Source organism: Symphalangus syndactylus, chromosome 13 (assembly GCF_028878055.3).
Source record: "Symphalangus syndactylus isolate Jambi chromosome 13, NHGRI_mSymSyn1-v2.1_pri, whole genome shotgun sequence".
In the NCBI taxonomy this organism is placed as follows: domain Eukaryota; kingdom Metazoa; phylum Chordata; class Mammalia; order Primates; family Hylobatidae; genus Symphalangus; species Symphalangus syndactylus.
Window position 1 is genome coordinate 71,425,276 of NC_072435.2, and position 21,884 is coordinate 71,447,159.

Sequence of the window (21,884 nt, forward strand, 5' to 3'; positions counted from 1 at the left end):
GAAGCCAAACAAAATGTGGTTATCAATGGCTTTTTAAAAACATACTCAATCCAAATATGCACTAGACTTATACAAAACAAATTACGTTACTAATCTTCTCTTCATCATCAATACAGTTATTACACAAAGTGCCATAAACTTAATTTTCCCAATTATTTTTTTTGAGGTCAATTTACTTCTGATAATAATTCAATTATTGGATGATGTACACACAGTCAGGATAACCAGTATAGATTTTTAAATATCAATATTGGTCACTGAGGATACAGTTCTGTATCTGTTAAGAAAATGTTACGAAACAAAAGCTGAAGCTATTAATACAAGTTCTGAAGTCTTTTCACAATTAATTTCCATCTGGCTTAAAAATGAAAAGCTGAGTCATCTGGTACCTTAATATTCTTGGCCCAGATCTATAAGACATACCCTAAGCAGTACAATCCCCCACCACCACTCCTTTTAAAAAGTATCTGCTAAAATAAATTGTGAATATTACCTACATTTAATAAATGGCTCTTCTGCTTGAAGGAGTGATTTTTAAAAAGACACACACTACATGTTCTCTATATATTAAACACTAAACATAGTGTTATAAGCACCACATCACAACCTGTAACATTTCTAAATTCAGACAGAACCATGGGCAGCTGTTTGACACAAGTACACCAAGTCACTCCAACAGTGCAGGATGCAAACAATGACTTCTAATTGGGTTGCTGTATCTATACCTACCCCCCCTTCACACACACACACACACACACACACAGTTACTAGTGGTATGGACCAGTAGATAAATGGGACGATGAGCAAGGGTCCAAAAAAAAGACTGGTACTTATAACTACCCTCTAGTAGACATGCGCCAGCAATCACTGGCTCCTGAAGTAATTTAAAGTAATACCTTTGATTTTTGTTTCTTCACCAGTTTCCTCTTCTTCTACTTCTTCAACATCATCCAAATCTTGATCAAGTTCAGACTGTTCTTTGCTATAATATCATAGTATCACACCGAGGTTCAAATGTACCAATTACCAAAAAAAATTACAGAAAAACTTAAAATTCATTTTCAAAATTAGTATCTCTTTCAAAGACATGAAATAGGAAATTCAAAAGGTAATTCCGTTTTCTAATTTCATATGTAAACAAGTACAAACTGGAAGTGCTTAAACTTTCATTAAAAGCATCTGGTCAAACGTAAAGTTTATACTTTTGAAGCTTTATAAAATTGGTTTTGCAGGCTTTTGGGGAATGTGATGTCAACAAGTATGTGCATTCAACCAAATATCTACTGATTTTACTTTTCCTTCTTAGTAACAACATTCTCATGTTATATGAGATGGCAACACACCAACCTAAAAGTCTACATTTCCTAGCCTACCTTTAGCTAGACTATTTTGACAGCAAGATAAAAAAGCAGAAGTGCTGTATTTCTTTGAGGAAGTATCCTTAACAGGATGGTAGATAGCTGGGAAGCCTTTATCTTAATCCCTCTCCCCCTCCCACTTAGAATATGAATGTGATGGCTCAAGCTCCAGCAGCCACACTGGACCAGGAGGCATCCTAGAGAATGAAAGCCACCAGCTAAAGAAAAAGGAGTTAGGAAAACAGAAGAGTCCTGGATCCCTTATGGCTGTGGAGCAACTATACCAGCCTATACTATCTTTGGAGTTTCCTTTTCTTTACTTCACAGTGGAGGTGAGAAAGAATAAGGTGAAGACTTCTGAGTCTAGCTCTTGTTTAGAACAAAGCCAAGATGATAGCACCATTCAAAGAGAAGGTTAAAAAGTAATAAGATAGCATCCTTCCCATTTCATCTTAAAAAAAAAATCACCAAAAAATCTAATTTTTGAACATGAGATTACATCTAGCATTAGAAAGGAAAATAAGGATTCCTAAGTCAATATAAAACGTCATTGTACAATTCCTATGTAAATTTTTTATTTTAACATTTGGTTAGATATGTAGTTGCTTTTGTGTCTAAACAGCATTTGAAAAATTAATTTTCCATAGGGACAAATAATGACTTAATTTTCATACAAGTACAGAAAAAAATCAACTGTACTCTGCCAGCATAATTCAGTCTTCAGAAATGATACATATTTCTGAAAGCTTTTTTTTTTTTTTTTTTTTTTTTTTCTGGAGACGGAGTCTTGCTCTGTCACCCAGGCTGCCTGGAGTGCAATGGCACAATCTCGGCTCACTGCACCCTCTGCCCCCCAAGCTCAAGCAATTCTCGTGCCTCAGCCTCCTGAATAGCTGGGACTACAGGAGTGCGCCACTGCACCCAGCTAATTTTTGTATTTTTAGTAGAGACAGGGTTACACCATGTTGGCTGGGCTGGTCTCAAACTCCTGGCCTCAGGTGATCCTCCCACGTCCGCCTTCCAAAGTCCTGGGATTATAGGCATGAGCCACCACGCCCAGCCTATTTCTGGAAGAACTTTGATTTTGTATAAACTTTAAGTGTTTGATAAGCATACACACTTAGGGGTCACTGGTTACAGATAACTGGAGCAACTCCTCCTTTAGTGTCTTTAATCATTTATTGAACATCTATATCCAAAGGCTTTAAAACAGCTGTCCACACACTATGCCCATGTGGCCAAATCCAGCCCACCCTATTATTGTAAATAAAATTTTATTGGAACACAGATGCACTACATTTATGTATTGTCTGCTTTCACACTACATCAGCAGAATTGAGTACAGTCATCCCTCAGACTCTATGGTGGACTGGTTCCAGGAAACCTCCCTACCAAAATCCTGGGATGTTCAAGTCCCTTATATAAAATGGCATAGTAATTGCAACTAACCTATGCACATCCTCCTGCATACTTTAAATCACCTCTAGATTACTTATAATAATACTATATACCACGTAAACGTTATGTAAATAGTTGTATTATGCTGGGCCAAAGTGGCTCATGCCTACAATCCCAACATTCTGGGAGCCAAGGCAAGTGGATCACTGGAGGCCAGGATTCAAGACCAGCCTGAGCAACACAGTAAGAATTCTCTATTAAAAAGAAAACAAACAATAGTTGTTATGTTCTACTGCTTATTTGTATTTATTATTGTGCTGTTATATTTTATTGTTTTTTACCCTAGTATTTTCCATCTGCAGTTGGTTGAATTCATAGATGCAAACTCATGGATGCTGAACCCACAGACACAGAGGGCCAACTGCAGTTAGAGAATTGTATGTGGCCCAAAATGCTGAAAATGTTTACCACCAAGCCTTTTACAGAGAAAGGTTTACTGACTCTGGTTTTCAAGCACAAGAATCCCCTGTGACTTCCACCCTCCCAGGGCTAACAGGCATCCAAAATTAAATAATAAGGAAGGGGGAAATCAAGCTGTCACAACCAATTTACTCTTTTTAAAGTTTAAAATGAGAGTTGCAAAGTTAAGATGGCAGATGCCACAAACTCGTTTGATCTTAATCCTTCTAAAATCTCCACTAAAATTATGATAAAGGGTTTTTTTGTTTTGTTTTGTTAGCAGGCTAACACTGAAATCAAAGAAAACAAGGGCAGCAACATTTTGGAAGCTGGAAACCAGACATGTGATAATTTCACTGAGAGAACTGAAATTTAAGATTAGCAGTGGGGAAAGCTGAGAAGCAGCCCAATCACAGTCTTCAAAAGGATAAGAACTGGTGGTACCAGGTACATTTCTAGAACTAGGGCAAGGGGTGGGACAGGAGAGAAGGTCGCTAAAACAAGAAAGTAAAAACTGATAAGCAGTTAAATCATTAGATCTTCTCTACACTAGCAGAAATATTCAGTTTCTTCTCAGGAAAGCGTAAAATTCAGAACTTGGACTGGAAGACAACAGACACAGTCAACAGTATCAAAGATATAGGACTATGTACACATTAGAATGCTAAATGTAGAGCCTCCTCTACATTTAGAGGAACACCAGAAGCCAGATCTTTACCCAGACACTGTTCAACGATGAATCTGACTAGCCCAGAAAAAAAAATAACCATTCTAACACTGGGGTTTCTAACAAATGCCCACTCTGGTGACCCTACACTGAAATCCCAAATTAACAAGACTCTCCACTCCAACGCTCAAATTTTCCAATCAATTTTCTTTTTTAAACATGTCTGAATTGTCTCTACACCCCACCCAATCCAATCTTAATGAGCAGCCAACCAAGTATTGATTTATATTTGAGGAAAGCATCTTAGATTGAGACCAAAACAAATGAGGGAAAGAAAATGTAAGAGCAAATGGACTATAAAGATGGAAGAAACATCCAGAGAAAAGACATTATCATCAATGAAACAAGAACAGGATGCTATTAAAAAAAAAAAAAACAAACAAAAAAAAAAAACAAAACAAAACAGGAAGACCAAAGCAGGTCTTGGAAACTAAAACAACAGAAATTTTAAAACTCAACACAAGCTGAAAGTCTTCAGTTGTGCCCAGAAAGAAGAGCAAAGAGAGAAAGACGGAAAATAGGGCAAAAGATCATGAGAACAACGCAACACACAACATCTAATAGTAGCTCCAGAAAGAGAAAACAAACAAGGCAATCACAAAGTTCAATCAAGAATATCCCTGAACTAAAAGCCACTGAATTGCTGCACTGAAAGGGTCCACCACCACTGAATATGTAACATCAAGAGAAAAAAACAATAATGTGAAAATTTCAGAACTCTGAAGCCAGAATAGGTTCCAGAAATGTATATATAGTGTAAATGTATATATTTCTTAATTATCACACACAAATGGTTAATTACAACGACTCTGAACTTCAACACAGCAACACCGGAAGCAAGGTGACAATGGAGCAATGCCTTCAAAATTCTGAAGAAAAACGAATCCCATCTTACTATCCTACACCCAAACAAACTATCCGGCATAAAGGTAGAATAGCCGTTTTCAGTCATAACATGTCTTAAAATAATTTAGCTCCCTTGTACTCTTCCAAGAAGGTACTAACAAACCGAGAAAGCAATGTGAGATATGGCAAACAACAAACCCAAGAGGAGAAACAAGGTGAAACCTCAGGAAGATAGTAAAATAGATCCAATGACAGCCATGTCACCAAGGTTAAGCAATCCAAATTACAGGTGTGACACAGGAGACAATCACTTTGAGAACCATTATTACTAAAAATGCCGTTTCCACTCTTCTGTTTTTTTTTTAATGCTGAAGACAGAATGCGTAAGAATAGCCCAAATTTTTATTTGTACTTCTATGTGTTGATCTTGTACTGAAGTTTCCAGCCCTCCCACTATCATTCGCTGATGCCTACAACAGCTATGGAAAATAATTTAGAATCCCCTCACTCCCAAGTGCTCTATTTTAACACGGGCTACTGTAAAATTACATGCAATAAACACTGTGTACCTCATCCCATTCTTCCTGACCCTGTTTCTATAAAACATCCATCCACATTAGAATCCTGCCATATGCCAATTTGATTAAACCTATACTTCCCAGGACACATAACCTTGCCCAATACTTCTCCACAGTAAGTCTTTATAAAGCCTCAGGAAACCTGAGGCCAGACTATGACCCAGATAGTCTTTCTTCCTTGTTATCCTATCTTACAGCCTTCAATTAACAGTGGCAAAGTTGCTTTACACAGCTAATTTTGTGATCACTATTCAAATTTTCAAAATTAAACACTGATTATTTATAGGTGGTAAAGCTCTAAAGGAAAGCAAAGAAAGGAATTAGCAAAAGCCAGGATAGCACTTATATGTCTGCAAGGGAAAGGTGCAATTGAGAAGGAGCACACAAGTCTTCTGATAGTAATGTTCTATTTTTAACTTATCTGAATATTCCTTAGGCTCTCTATATAAATACATTTTATACACATTTTGGGTGTTTGGTACATTACAATGCAAGCAGTAAATCTTTGGGAAATATATACAATAAAAATGAATTCTGCAAGTATTTATAATCCATTATGCTCAGCACTTTCTTAAAAACAGTGACAAATGGTTTAGTATATATGATGGTTTCAAATACATGATCATAAATATACTAATGATCATAACATTCTATATTTTATCTTGAATACACTGCACTAGACTTTTGTAAAAGTAGGTACTAAGCATTAGTAACTACATTTTCATAATACGTAATTCATACTACTTGCTGTTAAGAACAGAGTACAAAGTGATGCCAAATCTCTGAAAAAGAACCAACTCTCTGCCACTTACTTGTCAATGTCTGCCATGTTGTAAGAACTCCAAATATCTATGGAGAGAAACATCAATGTTAAAAAAAGTATATGATTTATTAAAAAAAAAAAATATGAAACCAAAACCCTTTAAATCAATACCATGCTGAAAACTATCCCAAGAAATGTCTATTTCCTTTAAAATTACTATCAGTGTTAAGAAGAAAAACTCATGGAACATGCAAATTCTTACTAGTACCAAAAATAATTTTTCAGAGGATATTACTTAAAACAAAAAAGTTACCACTAAGCTTTTAGAATCTGTTGTATAAAGACTATGATAATAGCACCATTGGTTAAAAACAAAACAATTGCTAGAATCATAGGAAAGGAACAGTACAAAAGGATCTTCATTCAAATTCTCTCAACAATCAAGACAGGTCAATTTTTGCTTAAATTTTTAGACTACTTAGCATCTTAAATCCATTTCGTATTTAGCAATATTCACTTTTATGTAATTCATGTTTAAGAAAACCAAAATCTGATGCCTACTGTACTCACTATGTCCTCTGGATATCTTTTTAAAAGACTTAATCCCTGGATCAAATAGCCATTTAGACTATTTCAAAAGCTCTAGGTCCCAATCTTAATGTCAGGTAAGCCTTCCCTGTCTCTCCAAATGTACATGTACCTCATGTTAGATAAATGACAACCACCAACCTCCAGCTTCCCCTAGATATGCTGGGGACATTGTCAAGACTTGTAGTTACCAGACCTCAGTAAGTTTACTGTTAAGACTGACCAGAGGATATCCTAAGTTCCTTCTCACTAAAAGATTAGTATGAACCTGGAGAATACTGCTTTTAGAAAAACAAATCTTAAAGTAGATTGTTATATTCAGGCAGAAAAAAAATGGTAGAATGCCACAGGTAATCTACAGATTACCAAAAAAACGAAACCAAGTTTAGATAGAATCCATGTTAAAATCAAGTTTATCTTAGCCAGGCACAGTGGCACCAGCCTGTAGTCCCAGCTGACCAAGAGACAGGAAGATCTTTTGAGCACAGGAGTTCAAGGCCTGCCTGGGAAATACAGCAAGACCCTATCTCTAAAAAAAATAATAAATAAATACAATCAAGTTATCTGGTAAAAATTAAAATCTTAATACATATTTAATCCTCAAAACCTTGCACGTGTTTACTTTCATAGCAACGTATTATGCCTATGAACAAAGAGCTACAAATGGAAAAGATTCTGATTTTAGCAGTTAAGTGCTAATATTTGGGGGAAACATTATTACTGACCTAGTATCTATCCTTTAGAGTAATTATAAAGAAAATTATTCTTCCTAATGTATCTAACTCTGTAAATATTTTCTATTTGTTATAAATAATTCCTAATAGCACTGATGAATTTTTCTAGTGATGCTGGGTAATGAGTCAGCATTTACAAAGTGCTTAGCAATTATGAATATTAATCAAAAATAAGAAAAACACTGAACTCTGACATCAAAGAAATCCAAGTAGGATTCCAGTTTGTCTATCACATCATCAATAATTTCCTTTTAATACAGGGAAACCTGTGGTGCACATGCATCCTTATTTCTGGCTAGTGTTCCTGTATCTTTTCTGGAGAGCAACCTGACAATAGGAATATCAAAAGCCTTAAACATGTCCATCTCAGCCATGCATCATGGCTCACACCTGCAATCCCAGCACTTTGGGAGGCCGATGCAGAAAGACCGCTTGAGGCCAGGAGTTCAAGACAAGCCTTGGCAACACAATGAGACGCTGTCTCTTAAAAACATAAAAATTTAAAAAAACATGTCCATCTCCAGATTTATTCACTTATGAGCTCCACCATGAAAAAATTATAAAGAATCTAATGCCTTTGCTTTCCATGTTCACCTAGAAGTTTCTTCCACAGCTCTGAACAAGTCCTGTACATCCTTTGGCTCTCAGTTCAAAGTTTCACTCCCCAGAGATGCTTTCTCCAACCTGCACATTCTGGTTAAGTAAGATTTCTTGGTTGTACACACACTCCTATAAAGCTTTCTTTCTTTCCACCATAAGATGTCTCAGTCTGTAATTATAAATTAGTGTGACCTATGGTCTGTCTCTCCCAACTGACAAGATTCATGATTACAAGAATTAAATCTGATCGTGCCAATCATAGCGTTGCCTTCTTTGGGGTAGCACACAAAGCTTATTATAAACTTAGTACTATAATGGAATATGCAAAAATGGAATGCTTTGCAGTCACAAATGAAACAGATCTGAGTTGATATGAAGGAACACCAAAGCAAGGTATACCATGTATGCCAAAATCCCCTCTGGATATGGAAAAAATATCTATATCTATATCTATATATATCCACTCATATACGCACATACTTTAATATAAATAAACCCTTTCTGAAAACATACACCAAAAACCTAACCAGAGTAACCTAATGAGAAAGAAGGGACTAGGGGTAATGAGAACTAATTTCCCATTCACCATTACAGTCATGTGTGGATTATATGTTCTGAGAAATGTGTCTTTGGGTGATTTTATTGTTGTACAAACATCAGAGTATACTTACACAAACCTAGATGGTATAGCCTACTACGCACCTAGGCTATGATATAGACTATTGCTCCCAGGCTACACACGTATACAGCATGTGACTGTACTGAATACCATAGGCAACTTTAATATAATGGCTAAGTATTTATGTGGTGCATGACTGTATTTGGTTTTCCAATACACAGATTTATATAATAATTTCCAATACACAAATTTATTCTGAAATTTGCTAGGTTTAATATATAGTGTTTACTAAACCCAGCAATTGTCAAAAATAGAAACAAAACCCAAAACTTCCAAATTTAAATTTTTATAACATTTTAATGTGTTCACAGAATGGCTACACTGCTAACCTCAATGTCCATTTGCAGCATTATATTTATAGTTTAAGTTCTTAAAATGAAATAATCTTTAGTAAAGAGGACCCAAGACAGAACATTTACAGAACATTAACAGGAGGCATTTACTCCTCCAGAGAAGGCTGCTCTAACCTGCCCATTCTGGCTACATTGTATTTCTTGGTTGTAAGATCAACCTAATTTTCTAGTCAGTTGTAGTCAGATCATTTGGGCTGACATCAACTTTGTAGCTATCTACAAACTAAGACAAACAACTTCTGGCTCTATTTCATCATCTATATAAAGCAGAAAAACATCTGAGGAAGTGGGAGCCAAAAATCTGCATTCAAAACAAGAAACAGCTTCTGTGAGGTGGTTCTCAGGTAGACCACAAGGAGAAACACAAGTTTAGGTTAATACCTGTATTAATTTTTTACTGCAGTTTGACATTAAATAAAATCAGTGAGAATCTTATTTGTTAGACATTAAATTGCATTCCAAGATCTCTGTAAAAACTTTCATTCCTGAAAGTGACAAACTAGATTATGCAGATCAATTCTACCAATGAAAAATATGGCCGGACGCAGTGGCTCACGTCTGTAATCTAGCACTTTGAAAGGCCAAGGCAGGTGAATTGCCTGAGCTTAGGAGTTCGAGACCAGCCTGGGCAACATGGTGAAACTCAGACTCTACTAAAATACAAAAAATTAGCCAGAATTGCTTGAACCCAGAGGAGGAGGCTGCAGTGAGCCAAGATCACACCACTGCACTCCAGCTTGGGTGACAGCGAGACCCTGTCTCAAAAAAACAAAAAAAGAATTAAAAGTATAGACATTTTATAACAAAAACATTTTGTTAAAAAAAAAAGCACTGAAATGCTAACAAGATAGTAAGGAATTACCAGACCAAAACTGACGGCAAAACAGGAAGCAGAAGGAAGGCACTTTTGCACTGAGGTCAACTGCCAATTATCAGCAATGTGAACTTTGGTTTTAACCAAAGTTAAAATTCTGGGCCTGTCCACGGTGGCTATCTTTATGGCAACCCTCCCAAATTAAGCAGGAACCCCAAAATGCTATATCCTCAAGAATAAATTCATTCTCCTGGACAAACAGCCCAAATTTACCTCATCTGTATTGCCCTCCAAACCCCAAGCTATGTACTTAAAATGATCTGTCCCTAGTATATTCAGACACCTGCATATCCAAATTTAAATGAAAGCTTCCTTCTAGACCTTAAAAAATTCATACAAGTAATTTTCACAGCCAACAGGAGAAACAGAAAATATAACAGAAATCAATCCTACACAAAGACTTAAAAATTGTCAGACTATAAACAAATATATACCTACAGACATAGTAAGCCTGGTTGTCTTTGATCTAAGTTTGAAAATACACTGTCTGCAAGGAAGTCACCTATTAAACGTGATATAACAAAATTTGGAAAACTAGAACTTCTAGAAATAAGAATAATTGGAACCAAACTAAATGGGCTGGCTTAAGAGTAAGATACACAGCTGAAGAGAGAATTAACTAAGCTGAAATGAAGCCCAGAAGAAAACTTTCAAAATATGGCAGAGCCACAGAATCTAAAGGACTGAAAATACTGAAATGAAAAGACATGTTAGGATCCAACAAAGCCTAATAAAGACTTCATACAAATTCTAGGAGCAGGACAGAATATTTGAAGAAGTTAATATGCAATAATTTTCCATTTCCTTAAGTGATGAAAGACATCAATCCACAGATTCAAGTAGCCCTACAAATCAAAACCATAAAATAAAGAATCCATATATATATAGTTTATTTATCCAGCTCGGGATACATCAGTAAAAAGGCAAGATAGCAAAAACAAATTCATCTCAAAAGCACACACAGAAAAGGTAGATTAACTTCAAAGGCACAAAAAGACTGACAGCTGTCTTCAATAAGACACTAAAAGACAACAGAATCCTCAATATGTTGAAAATAACTATGGCTCTTAAAATACTATCCCCAGCCAAAGCATCTTTTAAGAATGAAGGTGAGGCCATGTGCGGTAGCTCACATCTAGTCTCAGCACTTTGGAAGGCTGGGGCAGGAGGATCGCTTGAGGCCAGGAGTTCAAGGCCAGCCTGGGCAACACAGATCATCTCTACAAAAAATTAACATGCCTGCTGTAGTCCTAGCTACTCGGGAGAATGAGGCAGGAAGATCACTTGAACCCAGGAGTTTGAGGTTACAGTGAGCTATGATCGTGCCACTGCACTTCAACATATCTCCTTAATAAAAAAAAAAAAAAAAATCGGTAATGTAAAAGACAGTTTCAGAATAAAACACTAACCAAAGTTGGTATCACGTATTAATGTCAGGAAAAAATAGAATTCAAGGAAAAACACTTGAGATAAAAAGGTCACTTTATAATAGAAGGTTCATACATATATGGTGTGTATAAGATCTCAAAAGACATAACTGACCCCAAAAACATGCTTGAAGGCATTTTTTTTTTTTTTTTTTTTTTTTTTTTTGGAGACAAGGCTTTGCTCTATTGCCCAGGCTATAGTGCAGTGGTGTGATCACAGCTCACTGCAGCCTTGACCTCACAGGCTCAAGTGATCCTCTCATCTCAGCCTCCTGAGTAGCTGGGACTACAGGTATGCATGCTCCACTACACTCAGCTAATTGTTTTAATTTTTTTTGTAAAGACAGGGTGTCTCACTGTGTTGCCTAGACTGGTCTGGAAATCCTGGGCTCCCGCCTTGGCCTCCCAAAGTGCTGTGATTGATTACAGGTGTGAGCCACCACACCTGGCCTCCTGAAAGCAAATCTTCCTTCCTAAACTGAACTAAAAACAAAAATCTTCCACTGAAGTCCCAGGGGAGGCAACTGACGGAACTAACTGGATACACAGAGCTGACATAAGGCTAAGAAACCATTACCCAACTGCAGTCACATAACGTTTCAGTCAACACAGGACTGCATATACAACGGTGATCCCACAAGATTATAATGGAGCTGAAACATTCCTATTGCCTAGTAATGTCACAGCTCAATTCATTATTCATGTTTGTGGTGATGCTGGTATAAACAAACCTACTGCACAGTCATATAAAAGTATGGCACTTACAATTATGTACAGTACGTAATACTTGATAAAGACAATAAATGACTTATTGGTTTATGTATTTACTATACTATGCTTTTTGTGGTTAGAGTACACTCCAACTTATTTTAAAAAAAGTTAAAACTGCCTATTCAACACAGCAACATGCTATACAGGTTTGTAGCCTAGTAACAACAAACAGGCTATACCATATAACCTAGGTATGTACTAGGCCGTACCATCTAGGTTTGTGTAAATACATTCTATGACATTCACAAAAGGATGAAATGGCCTAATGATGCATTTCTCCAGAACATATCCCCATCATTAACCATGCATGACTGTGTATGTAAACAAATTCTATGTTGGAAGAAGACTTCATGACCATAACTGCTATACAGCTTTTCCCTAGAGCACAGTGGGATAGAAGGTGGAGTGCTTTTGAATTTCACGCTGCTATGGTTTCAGTATTTGTCCCCTCTAAAATTCATGTTGAAATTCAATCCCCTATGTGACAGCACTGAGAGGTGGGGGTCTTTAAGAAGTGATTGGATCATGAGGGCTCCACCCTCACAAATGAATTAATCCATTCATGGATTAATGTATTTATTTATAAATTACCCAGTTTCCCAGTAGGGAAACTGGAGATCCAAGCTACCCAGTTAGCACACTCAGCCCCCTCCCCATGTGATACCCTGCACTGCCTTGGGAACCTTCAGAGTCCCCACAAGTAAGGTTCTCACCACATAGGGCCCCCTCTATCTTGGATTTCTCAGCCTCTATAACTGCAAGAAATAAATTCTTTTTTTTTTTAATAAATTACTCAGTTTCAGGTATTCTAAGCAACAGAAAATGAACTAATATTCATGCTGATTTATAGCAGAACAGTGTAAGTCAACATTCTTTCAAAACCAGGATAAAAATTATCTCATCATAAGTTATCACTGCTCACGTACGTAACCATGGACGGGTTATCTAACCACTCCATACCTATTTTTTTCCTTGTTAAAATGTTGATGGTACCTATCTCTAAGTACATTAAATGAGCTAACAATATACACAGAATTTAAAACAATGCCTGAATAATCAATCAGTGTTGCCTATTACATTATTTATCCCTGTTATGCTCTTCTGTACCCTCTTTAGAAAGTAATTCCAAGACCAAAATTCTAACTCTAGACAGGTGTGGTGGCTCACACCCATAAACTCAGCACTTTGGGAGGCCAAGGCAAGATCGCTTTAGGTGAGTGAGACATTTAAGACCAGCCAGGGCAACACAACAAGAGCCTGTCTCCACAAGGAAAAAATATATATAACCCTGTTTCCCAATAAAAATCAAAATGTACAAAACTTCTGAATAAGCAAAAATGTACACAAATATGCAGGAAGTAAAAGGCAGAGTTGGTAACCAAAGGGTATAGAAGCCAATTTCTATAGCAAGCCCAGTAACGTACTCTAACGTTCTGCAGTCATTGTGCTAAACGACTTACGTATGGATAGGTGTAAAGTAACAACTCTCTCCTTCTAACCCCTATTCTGCCCAAAAACTTACTTAGATGAAACTAGTTTGAAATGGAACTTAAAATCATCAATTATAACAGGTTCCTTTGTGTAAATGTTGTATTACTCTATGCCCCCTTTACCCTTTCCTGCCTTTATAGCTCTCATCACAATTTAACATTCTACATCTAAGCAACCAATTTGCCTCTTTTGCTCATGACATAAGATACATGTCCATACAGGTGCTAGATAGTTACCCAAAGAATAAACTGAGAACACAAGTAATTACAGGTTTGATTAAACTTGAAGATCTGAATGAATACACTGATCATTAATATTTTGATACTGATGAGGATTCATTCTCTCTAATCCTTTGTTTCAAATTTACAACCAAGAAGTGAATATTGTATTTTGACATCTTCAGACCTTTGAAGTCCAACAGATACTGCTTCTTTAGCCCCTTCTACAAAAAGACCCTTAGTTTTGAGCATATTTTGAGAAATTTAGAATCAACTCAGTTTTACCAGGAGCCAACAGGAGCAAGCTGAATAAAATGAGATGGCATTTTGGATTCCATTAGTTATGGTATAGGTATTCGTTTCAAAAATCTCATTAAAGGCCAAGTGCAGTAATTTACCATATTCAGTATTAGCTTTATAATTCTGCAAATCAATGGGCCTAATATAAAAATAGGCACTTTGTAGCAGATAAAATTTAGAAAGATATTCAAATTGGTATAGTGAAAACTTTTAAATTTCTATTTACTAACATAATGTTGACTTGGAGGGAGAATCTATGAAAGTCAGGTTTTATGATAGAAGATGTCCAAGTCCACCTACCAGGGTTTAGTTCCATATATTCTCCAAAGGACAGTATTCTTAGAACTATAGATTTAGGCCATTTATTTAAACTTGGGCAACTTCAAACAAGCTTGAAACACAAGAGTGCCTTGAAAATAACTGTAAAAGTCATTTATTTCCCTTCGATTTTTAAATGGTACCCTATACATAAAAGGTTTTTCCCTTATTCAATCAAAGGTAATGTGTATTACTTCCAAAGTAAGTATAGGAGTATTAATTTAAGCTGACCAAAAAAAGAGGACCCAGATATTCGTTTCCAAAGATGTTTTGAATCCACCTATTTTCAAAAGGCCAAATTTCATTTTACAGCTCTTGTGAAACCAGGCAAGCAGTGTAAATTTTAAAATGCAGCAGTGAGATATCTTCAAATGTAGCAGTGAGATTTTTTAAATGTAGTGCTCCTTGAGGACATCCTGTGCCTGGTTCATCCTTTTTGTACTCTCAAAGTCTAGCCTTCCCAGATAGGATCTCAGTCTCAGCCTCCCTACACTGCCATCCCCCAGATCTATAAGGGCAGTGGGGTTCATTGACAAGGTTGCAGGCTACAAACTTTGCTAAGTTTATACTAACACCTCATTCCATCCCACCTCCCATCTTAAAAAGGAAATCGTTAAGTATCTTATTCTAGTGACTTCAATAAAGGAACTAATTTATAAGACAGCCAAGAACAATTAAAGTCGTAAAGGGCCAAACATTTTATTTTCATCTAAGAACCGTTTGCAGGGGTGGTCCGATCTTTTCGCTTCCCTGGGCCACACTAGAACTGTCTTGAGCCACACGTAAAATACATTAACTAGCTGAGAAGTTTGTTTTTTTTTTCTTTTTTTTAAAAAAAACCCTCATGAATTTGTGTTGGGCCACATTTAAAGCCGTCTGGGCCGCGGGTTGGATAAGCTTGGTTTAGGGGTTTAGATCGATTAGGATCAATACTCCCCAAATAAAAAACCCTGATCAAGACACTCATCTAACTGTACCTGGGAAACACAATAACAACCTTTTGCTAATAACAGTTAACATAAGCACTATATACGCGTTAACTTTTTAAAATACTAGCAGTGGAGGCCATTCCTTATCATCAGCTAACATCCACAATCTCTGGTACCAATAAAAAGATTAAGACCAAAGAGAAGCAGGGAAGAGTTTGAAATCCAGGGACAGGGCTTACTCGCTTACTCTTCCTTTTCACATTCCACCGTCTCTACAACTTTCAAAGTAAGGATAGACTGAGGGCAGGGGTCTCCAACCAGGCCCAGCCAGTGGCCATGAGGCCCATTACCACGTGTGGAGCGAAGCCGCCGGGGGTTTCCCCTCCCCGCGCGGCCGCCCCCAATGGGCGGAGAGCCCAGGAGCGTCGCAGCCTCCCCCGCCCCCTCCCCGCCTCGGGGCCTCGTCCTTCCACAGCCCCTCCCTCTCGTCGGAATTCGCAGCCTCCGCCGTTCTTTTCATCTCCCAGCGGCCTCCCTCCTGGTATTATTTTTGAGGGAAAAGCAGGGGGGTGTCGAAGAGGCGGCCGGCTCTGCACTCGGCCCGGCCCGGCCCGTACGCCGGGGGCCTCCCGGTCCTCGCGGCGCAGCCGACTCTCAGGGCACCCGGGCGTCACCGCGGCCTCGCTCCGGTCCACGCGGAGAAGACGGCGGAGCTCTGAGAACCTTAGGCCGCCAGGCCGCGCCAACCCCTACGTCGCCTCAGCCGTCCCCGATAAAAGCGCTGGTCGGCCCCGGGGCCCCTCTCAGGCTCCGGGATCTGGACTCCGTGGTCCTGTCCGACCTCACAGGACGACCCCGGAGGCCACGGGCGGCCAGCGGCCCCGACTCCCGGCTCCCAGCCCCTCCATCCCTCCGGCCCTCCCATCTGCGCAGGCCGCCCAGCCAATACCACGTTCCCCCTTCCCTTCCAGGCCCCCATCCGTTACCGGCGGCTAGTATGGGGAGCCAGGCGGCCGGAGCTGCGCAGGCAGTGACTCAGGGCGGCAGCGGCAGCGGGAGGAGCAGGAGGCGGCGCCGCGAGCAGATGGCGCTAAAAAAGACCCAAGAGCCCGCCGCTCGCGCTCATATACAATTAGCGTCAGCACGTAGGGCCCTCTCGCTGCCCTCCCCCCGGCCTTGTAGTCTCCCAGCAACGCGAGCGAGAGGCGGGTCCAGACCGGGTTGCCTAGCAACTGAACCGTCCTTCTTCCCCGGCAACCTGCATACCCCCACCGGGGACTCCTGCAGCCCCGAGGCCCAGGCATCCCTCTTGGGCTCCTCTGGTTCCCGCCGGTGTCTAACCTCCTCTGTTAAGCACCGCACCATCTCTTTTCTCCCTGCTGAGCCAGAAAGGAAATTTCAACCCCATCAGTTGTGGGGAAGGCCTGGCCCGCGTGCCCGGCGCCCGGCCCGCCCCGCCCCCTTCGGCGTTGTGCTGGGAAAGCTGAGGGCGGGCGCCAGTCGCCTGGTCCTTCGCTCGCCGCAGCCTAGACGGCGGGCGCTCCCTGTCAAGGCCTAATTCCTCCAACTAGCCGGCCCCCGGTAACCATTTTCCCTCCCCGCCTAGGAAAAACAGTTTTTTCCTCTAGACCACTTCGGCGGCCCCTTCTGCCAATTTTGCTTCTCCTATGTCAGCGGGTCTCCGCGCCTTTAGGGGGTGCTCGTCATCCTTTGCCCCCCACCCCCCACCCCCCACCCCGCCACATCCTTGTACCTGATGTACAGTCCGTCAGTTCGGCTTCAGTTCTTTCGACGGATGAAAATGGCATATTTGTGCATTCTCTGGATGCGTTATAATGAGGACCCTCAGTACGTCCGTTGTTTCATCTTTCTGAAAAAGTAAATCCCATTAAATCCTCAGGCTTGTAAAACCTCATAGCTAATTTTCAAGTGATGATGAATTGACTAATACTAACTCAAAAAGTTGTTCTCAGAGTATGGTCTGAGGGTCCCCAGACCCTTTCAGGGGGAAGGTCAAAACTATTTCCATATTAATGTGAAGACTGCCTTTTGCATTCTCATTCTCTCACAAGTGTACAAGTGGGGTTTTCCGGAGGCTACGTGACATGTGATAAGGAAACAGACTGAAAATAGAAGCAGATAGGAGAATCCAGTCATCTGCGGTTAAACCAGGCGTTAAAGAGATTTGCAAAAACTCGATTTGGGGGCAAGGGGGAGTATTTATTTTTCATATAAAAAATATTTTTTGTTAATATTTGATTGCTTTATTGTTTTTAAGTGAAATACTCTTAAATCTCACTTTTAATTTCTGATATAAATATCAGTATTAATAATGCACATGAAAGTTCTTTGGGGTCTTCAACTTTTAAAGCAGCGTAAAGGAATCCTAAGACCACAAAGTTAGAGAACCTCTTCTCTAAATCTTGCATTTATTAAACTTCAAACTGCCTAGAATCCCCTATTGTAATCCACACATTTAGCAACTATATCTTCCATTTTAGGGGATACAGTGTTTTCCTTGGCCCTCCAGAACCTCATTGAAATTATTTGCCTTTCCCACTCTATACTGCAGATGCCTCTGTTTATTCATTCATTTTAGTTTTTCATATACGATTCCTTTGTTGTTCTCATAGCCTATTCCTATACACCCTTCTCAACACTGATGTAATGCTAACAAGGAGCGTAATAGCATCAATAATGGGTCTTCAGGAAGAACCCACTATACATAAACAAGGTAGACCAGTGCTCAGTTTGAACATAAATTTAACACATTAATTTCAATAAGAACTTCAGGAATGTTGCATTTTAATCAAAGCTGTGCACGATGCAAGGTAATTAGCATATTACAATGAACTAAATAACTTTCACTTTCTTTCCATAAATCTTTATGGTAGCAGAATTTCTGAGACAAAATTGAGAAGTTGGCTTCTGTGATGGTTTTTATCCTACACCAGAGAGCCTCATCAATTTTCGGCACTTCACACACGAAGGCTCTGGATTTTTTAGGTTTCACCCACCCCCCCACCGCCCTGCCAACCCCTATAACTTAGGTGTTATCATTACCAGTACATATGCTCTTTCCCCCTTTTCTCCAGCTTCCTCTTCTTTTTTTGGTGTATCCTAGCCAATCTAAGAAACTAAACAAAAAATTTCTAAAAATGCATGCCTTTGTAATACAGGCTTTTGAACCAGTTTGTAAATCTAAGTCTTTGCCATTAAAGTTCAGGGAAGGGCAGACATTTATGAATTCATTCAACAAATATTTATGTCAGGCACAACTTCGGACTCTGGAAATACAGCATTTAGTAAGAAAGACAAGGTTCTTGATTTTACTGAAGTTATGGTCTAGTGAGGTGAGGCAAATGATTAGCAATAAAATAATTTTACTAATAAAATAGTAATAAAACAATTTCACTTATCAATAATAAATAATTGATAAGTGAAAGCTATAAAGAAAATAAAATGAGAAAAGGAGTAGAAGGTGACTGACCTGAAGATATCTTTGACCTTTTTTTTTTTTTTCGACAGAGTTTCACTCTGTTGCCCAGGCTGGAGTGCAGTGGCATGATCTCGGCTCACTGCAACTTCTGCCTCCCGGTTTCAAGCAATTGTCCTGCCTCCACCTCCCGATTAGCTGTGACTACAGGCAGGCGCAACCACGCCCAGCTAATTTTTTTGTATTTTTAGTAGAGATGGGGTTTCACCGTGTTGGTCAGGCTGGTCTCGAGCTCCTGACCTCAAATGATCTGCCTGCCTCAGCCTCCCAAAGTGCTGGGATTACAGGTGTGAGCCTCTGCACTCGGCCACCTTTGAGCTTTTTACATTGGCCCCTCTTATACCCCCAAATCACACAATGTAGTTAACTCATCTAATTTAATTGCAATAAATGGTGACCGTGGTCACTGATCGTGGGCCATGCCAAATTTTCTGTTGCAGTTCCTTTTCTCATGCTCTCTTTGGCAGCATATATACTAAAATTAAAGGTCCTTTTTTCTCTATCTCCCATGATTTCATTTGGTAGATTTTTATAGCATTGTAGCCTGGAGGCTTAGAGGTGTGGCTTTGGAGTCAAACAGCCTATTTTGTCCCCATTTTTCTACCACTTAATAGCTGTGTAACTTTGGATAAGTCACTTAGCCATCCCAGGTTTCATTTTCCACATCTGTAAAATGGGGAAAATAAGCATGCATTTCTCATAGGGCTGTTGTGAAACTTAAAAAAAAAAAAATTTTTTTTTTTTAATCAAGAGAGATCTTGGTGTATTACCCAGGCTGGTCTTGAACTCCTGGACTCAAGGGATCCTCCCACTTCAGCCTCCCAAAGTGTTGGGATTACAGGCATGAACCACCTTGCCCAGCTGTGAAACCTTTGGAGACAGAGTCTCATTCTGTCACCCAGGCTGAGGTGCAGTGGCGCAATCTTGGCTTACTGCAACCTCTGCCTCCCATGTTCAAGCAATTCTTGTGCCTCAGCCTCCCAAGTAGCTGAGACTGCGGGTGCATGCCACCACATCCCACTAATTTTTTGTATTTTAGTAGAGATGGGGTTTCACAATGCCCAGGCTGGTCTCAAACTCCTAAGCTCAGAAAATCCACCCGCCTCGGCCTCCAAAAGTGCTAGGATTACAGGTGTGAGCCACTGTGCCTGGCTCAGCTGTGAAACTTTAAATAACACATTGAAATTGCTTAACATAATGCCTGACATACATAGTGAACGCTCAATAAAAGGTAACAATTTTTAACCTCTTGCTGAAGTTTTGTTTTTATTTTTGTTTTATTTAAAGGTTTAAGGAACTACCCCGAAGTCTTCTGATAGTGTCTGACACTTTTTGTGACATATTTTATTAAAAGCTATCTAGTCACAACTTTTAAAAGACATTTTCCTGAGCTGAAATAATGCACACCAATTACCACAAAAATATTATAGTCAACATTTCTCAATATTGGGTAAGAACTATAGAGATCAACAAGAAAGTTGATGACAAAGATGGTATTTTACCTGTGCTTTGTCTGTATTACAGCCCCTATGTAGTAGAAAAAAAGCATAGGCTTTAACATCAGACATAGCCTATACCTATAGGCTCCTTCCAACACTTTGTGACCTTGCCAAAGTGCTTATTCACTCTGATCTTCAAGCTTCACTATCTGAAAAATGCATTAATAATTATAATAAAACCTGTGTCTTTATTAGCATGAAATAGAGAAATGTATGTAAGTTCCCAGAGCAATGACTTGCCCTTTAAGCACTCGGTATTTATTTTCTTCCCTCTGAATTAATCTGTAGGTAAAACATCCAAGGGAACTAATAATAATTATCATCTAAAAACTGCACAAGATACATTTAAATAACAGTTACCTTAGTTTCAGATCTGGATTTTTTTCTCTACTTTTCCCCAAATTAATTTATAGCTGCAATGTAATCAAATTCCAAGCGGAAAATTATGGACAAGATGCCTTAAATTTTTCTCTCTATATTCAAAAAAAAGGATTAATAGTTTTTTTGTTTAAAAAAAAAATCTTTTTCTTTTTTTGAGATGTAGTTTTGCTCTTGCTGACCAGGCTAGAGTGCACTGGTGCGATCTCGGCTTACCACAACCTCCACCTCCCAGGTTCAAGCGATTCTCCTGCCTCAGCCTCCCAAGTAGCTGGGATTACAGGCATGCACCACCACGCCTGGCTAATTTTGTATTTTTAGTAGAGATGGGGTTTCTCCACGTTGGTCAGGCTAGTCTCAAACTCCCGACCTCAGGTGATCCGCCCTCCTTGGCCTCCCAAAGTGCTAGGATTACAGGATTGAGCCATTGTGCCTGGCTTTTTTTTTTTTTTTGAGACAAGGTCTCACTCTGTCACCCAGGCTGGAGTGCAGTGGTACAACTACAGCTTGACCTCCCTGGCTCAAGTAATCCTCCCACTTCAGCCTCCCACATAGCTGGGACTACAAATGTACACCCCCGTGCCTGGCTAATTTTTTTATTTTGGGGATCTCACTATGTTGCCCAGGCTGGTCTCCAACTCCTGTGCTCAAGCAGTCCTCCCAACTCAGCCTCCCAAAATGCTGGGATTACAGGCATGAGCCACTATGCCTGCCTTGTTTAACAATATTTTTATTTTCCTGTCATTACTTAACTGAATTTTTTATTGAAATGATTATAGATTCACATGAAGTTTTGAGAAATAACACAGAGAGATCCATGAAAACTTTCCCCAGTTTACCATAATGGTAACAATCCCTGATCTTATTCAGATTTTCCCAGTCTCACTTGGATCCATTTGTGTGTTTATGGATTTAGTTCTATACAATATTACCATTTGTGGGTTTGTGTATCTGTCACCAAGAAGACACAGATCAGTTATATTGCCCAAGGATCCCTTATGTTGCCCTTTTATTCATTATTTTTAAATTTTAATTCTTTTTTTTCCTGGACAGGATTATTGCAGTGTACGTTGACCTTTTATTATGGTCAGGGTTTTTTG

At 39.2% G+C, this 21,884-nt stretch overlaps 1 protein-coding gene across 11 annotated transcripts in view; it reads right to left on the minus strand.

The window, feature by feature from the left end:
* The window catches only part of NAP1L1 (nucleosome assembly protein 1 like 1), a 37,764-nt gene extending 20,246 nt beyond the window's left edge, over nucleotides 1-17,518 (minus strand). For 2 of the 11 annotated variants that reach the window (XM_063615095.1, XM_063615094.1), the window contains exons 1-4: nucleotides 17,367-17,495; nucleotides 17,165-17,281; nucleotides 6,179-6,215; nucleotides 897-982 (exon numbers count right to left, since the gene is read on the minus strand). In XM_063615095.1, coding sequence (XP_063471165.1) covers nucleotides 897-982; nucleotides 6,179-6,215; nucleotides 17,165-17,219 — 178 coding nt within the window. In that variant the 5' untranslated portion in view covers nucleotides 17,220-17,281; nucleotides 17,367-17,495. Of the gene's footprint in view, nucleotides 1-896; nucleotides 983-6,178; nucleotides 6,216-16,397; nucleotides 16,507-17,164; nucleotides 17,282-17,366 lie in introns of those variants that run through there. The other 9 variants (XM_063615097.1, XM_055240096.2, XM_055240093.2 and 6 more) reach the window with 8 other exon arrangements.
* Between the last annotated feature and the right edge of the window lie 4,366 nt (nucleotides 17,519-21,884).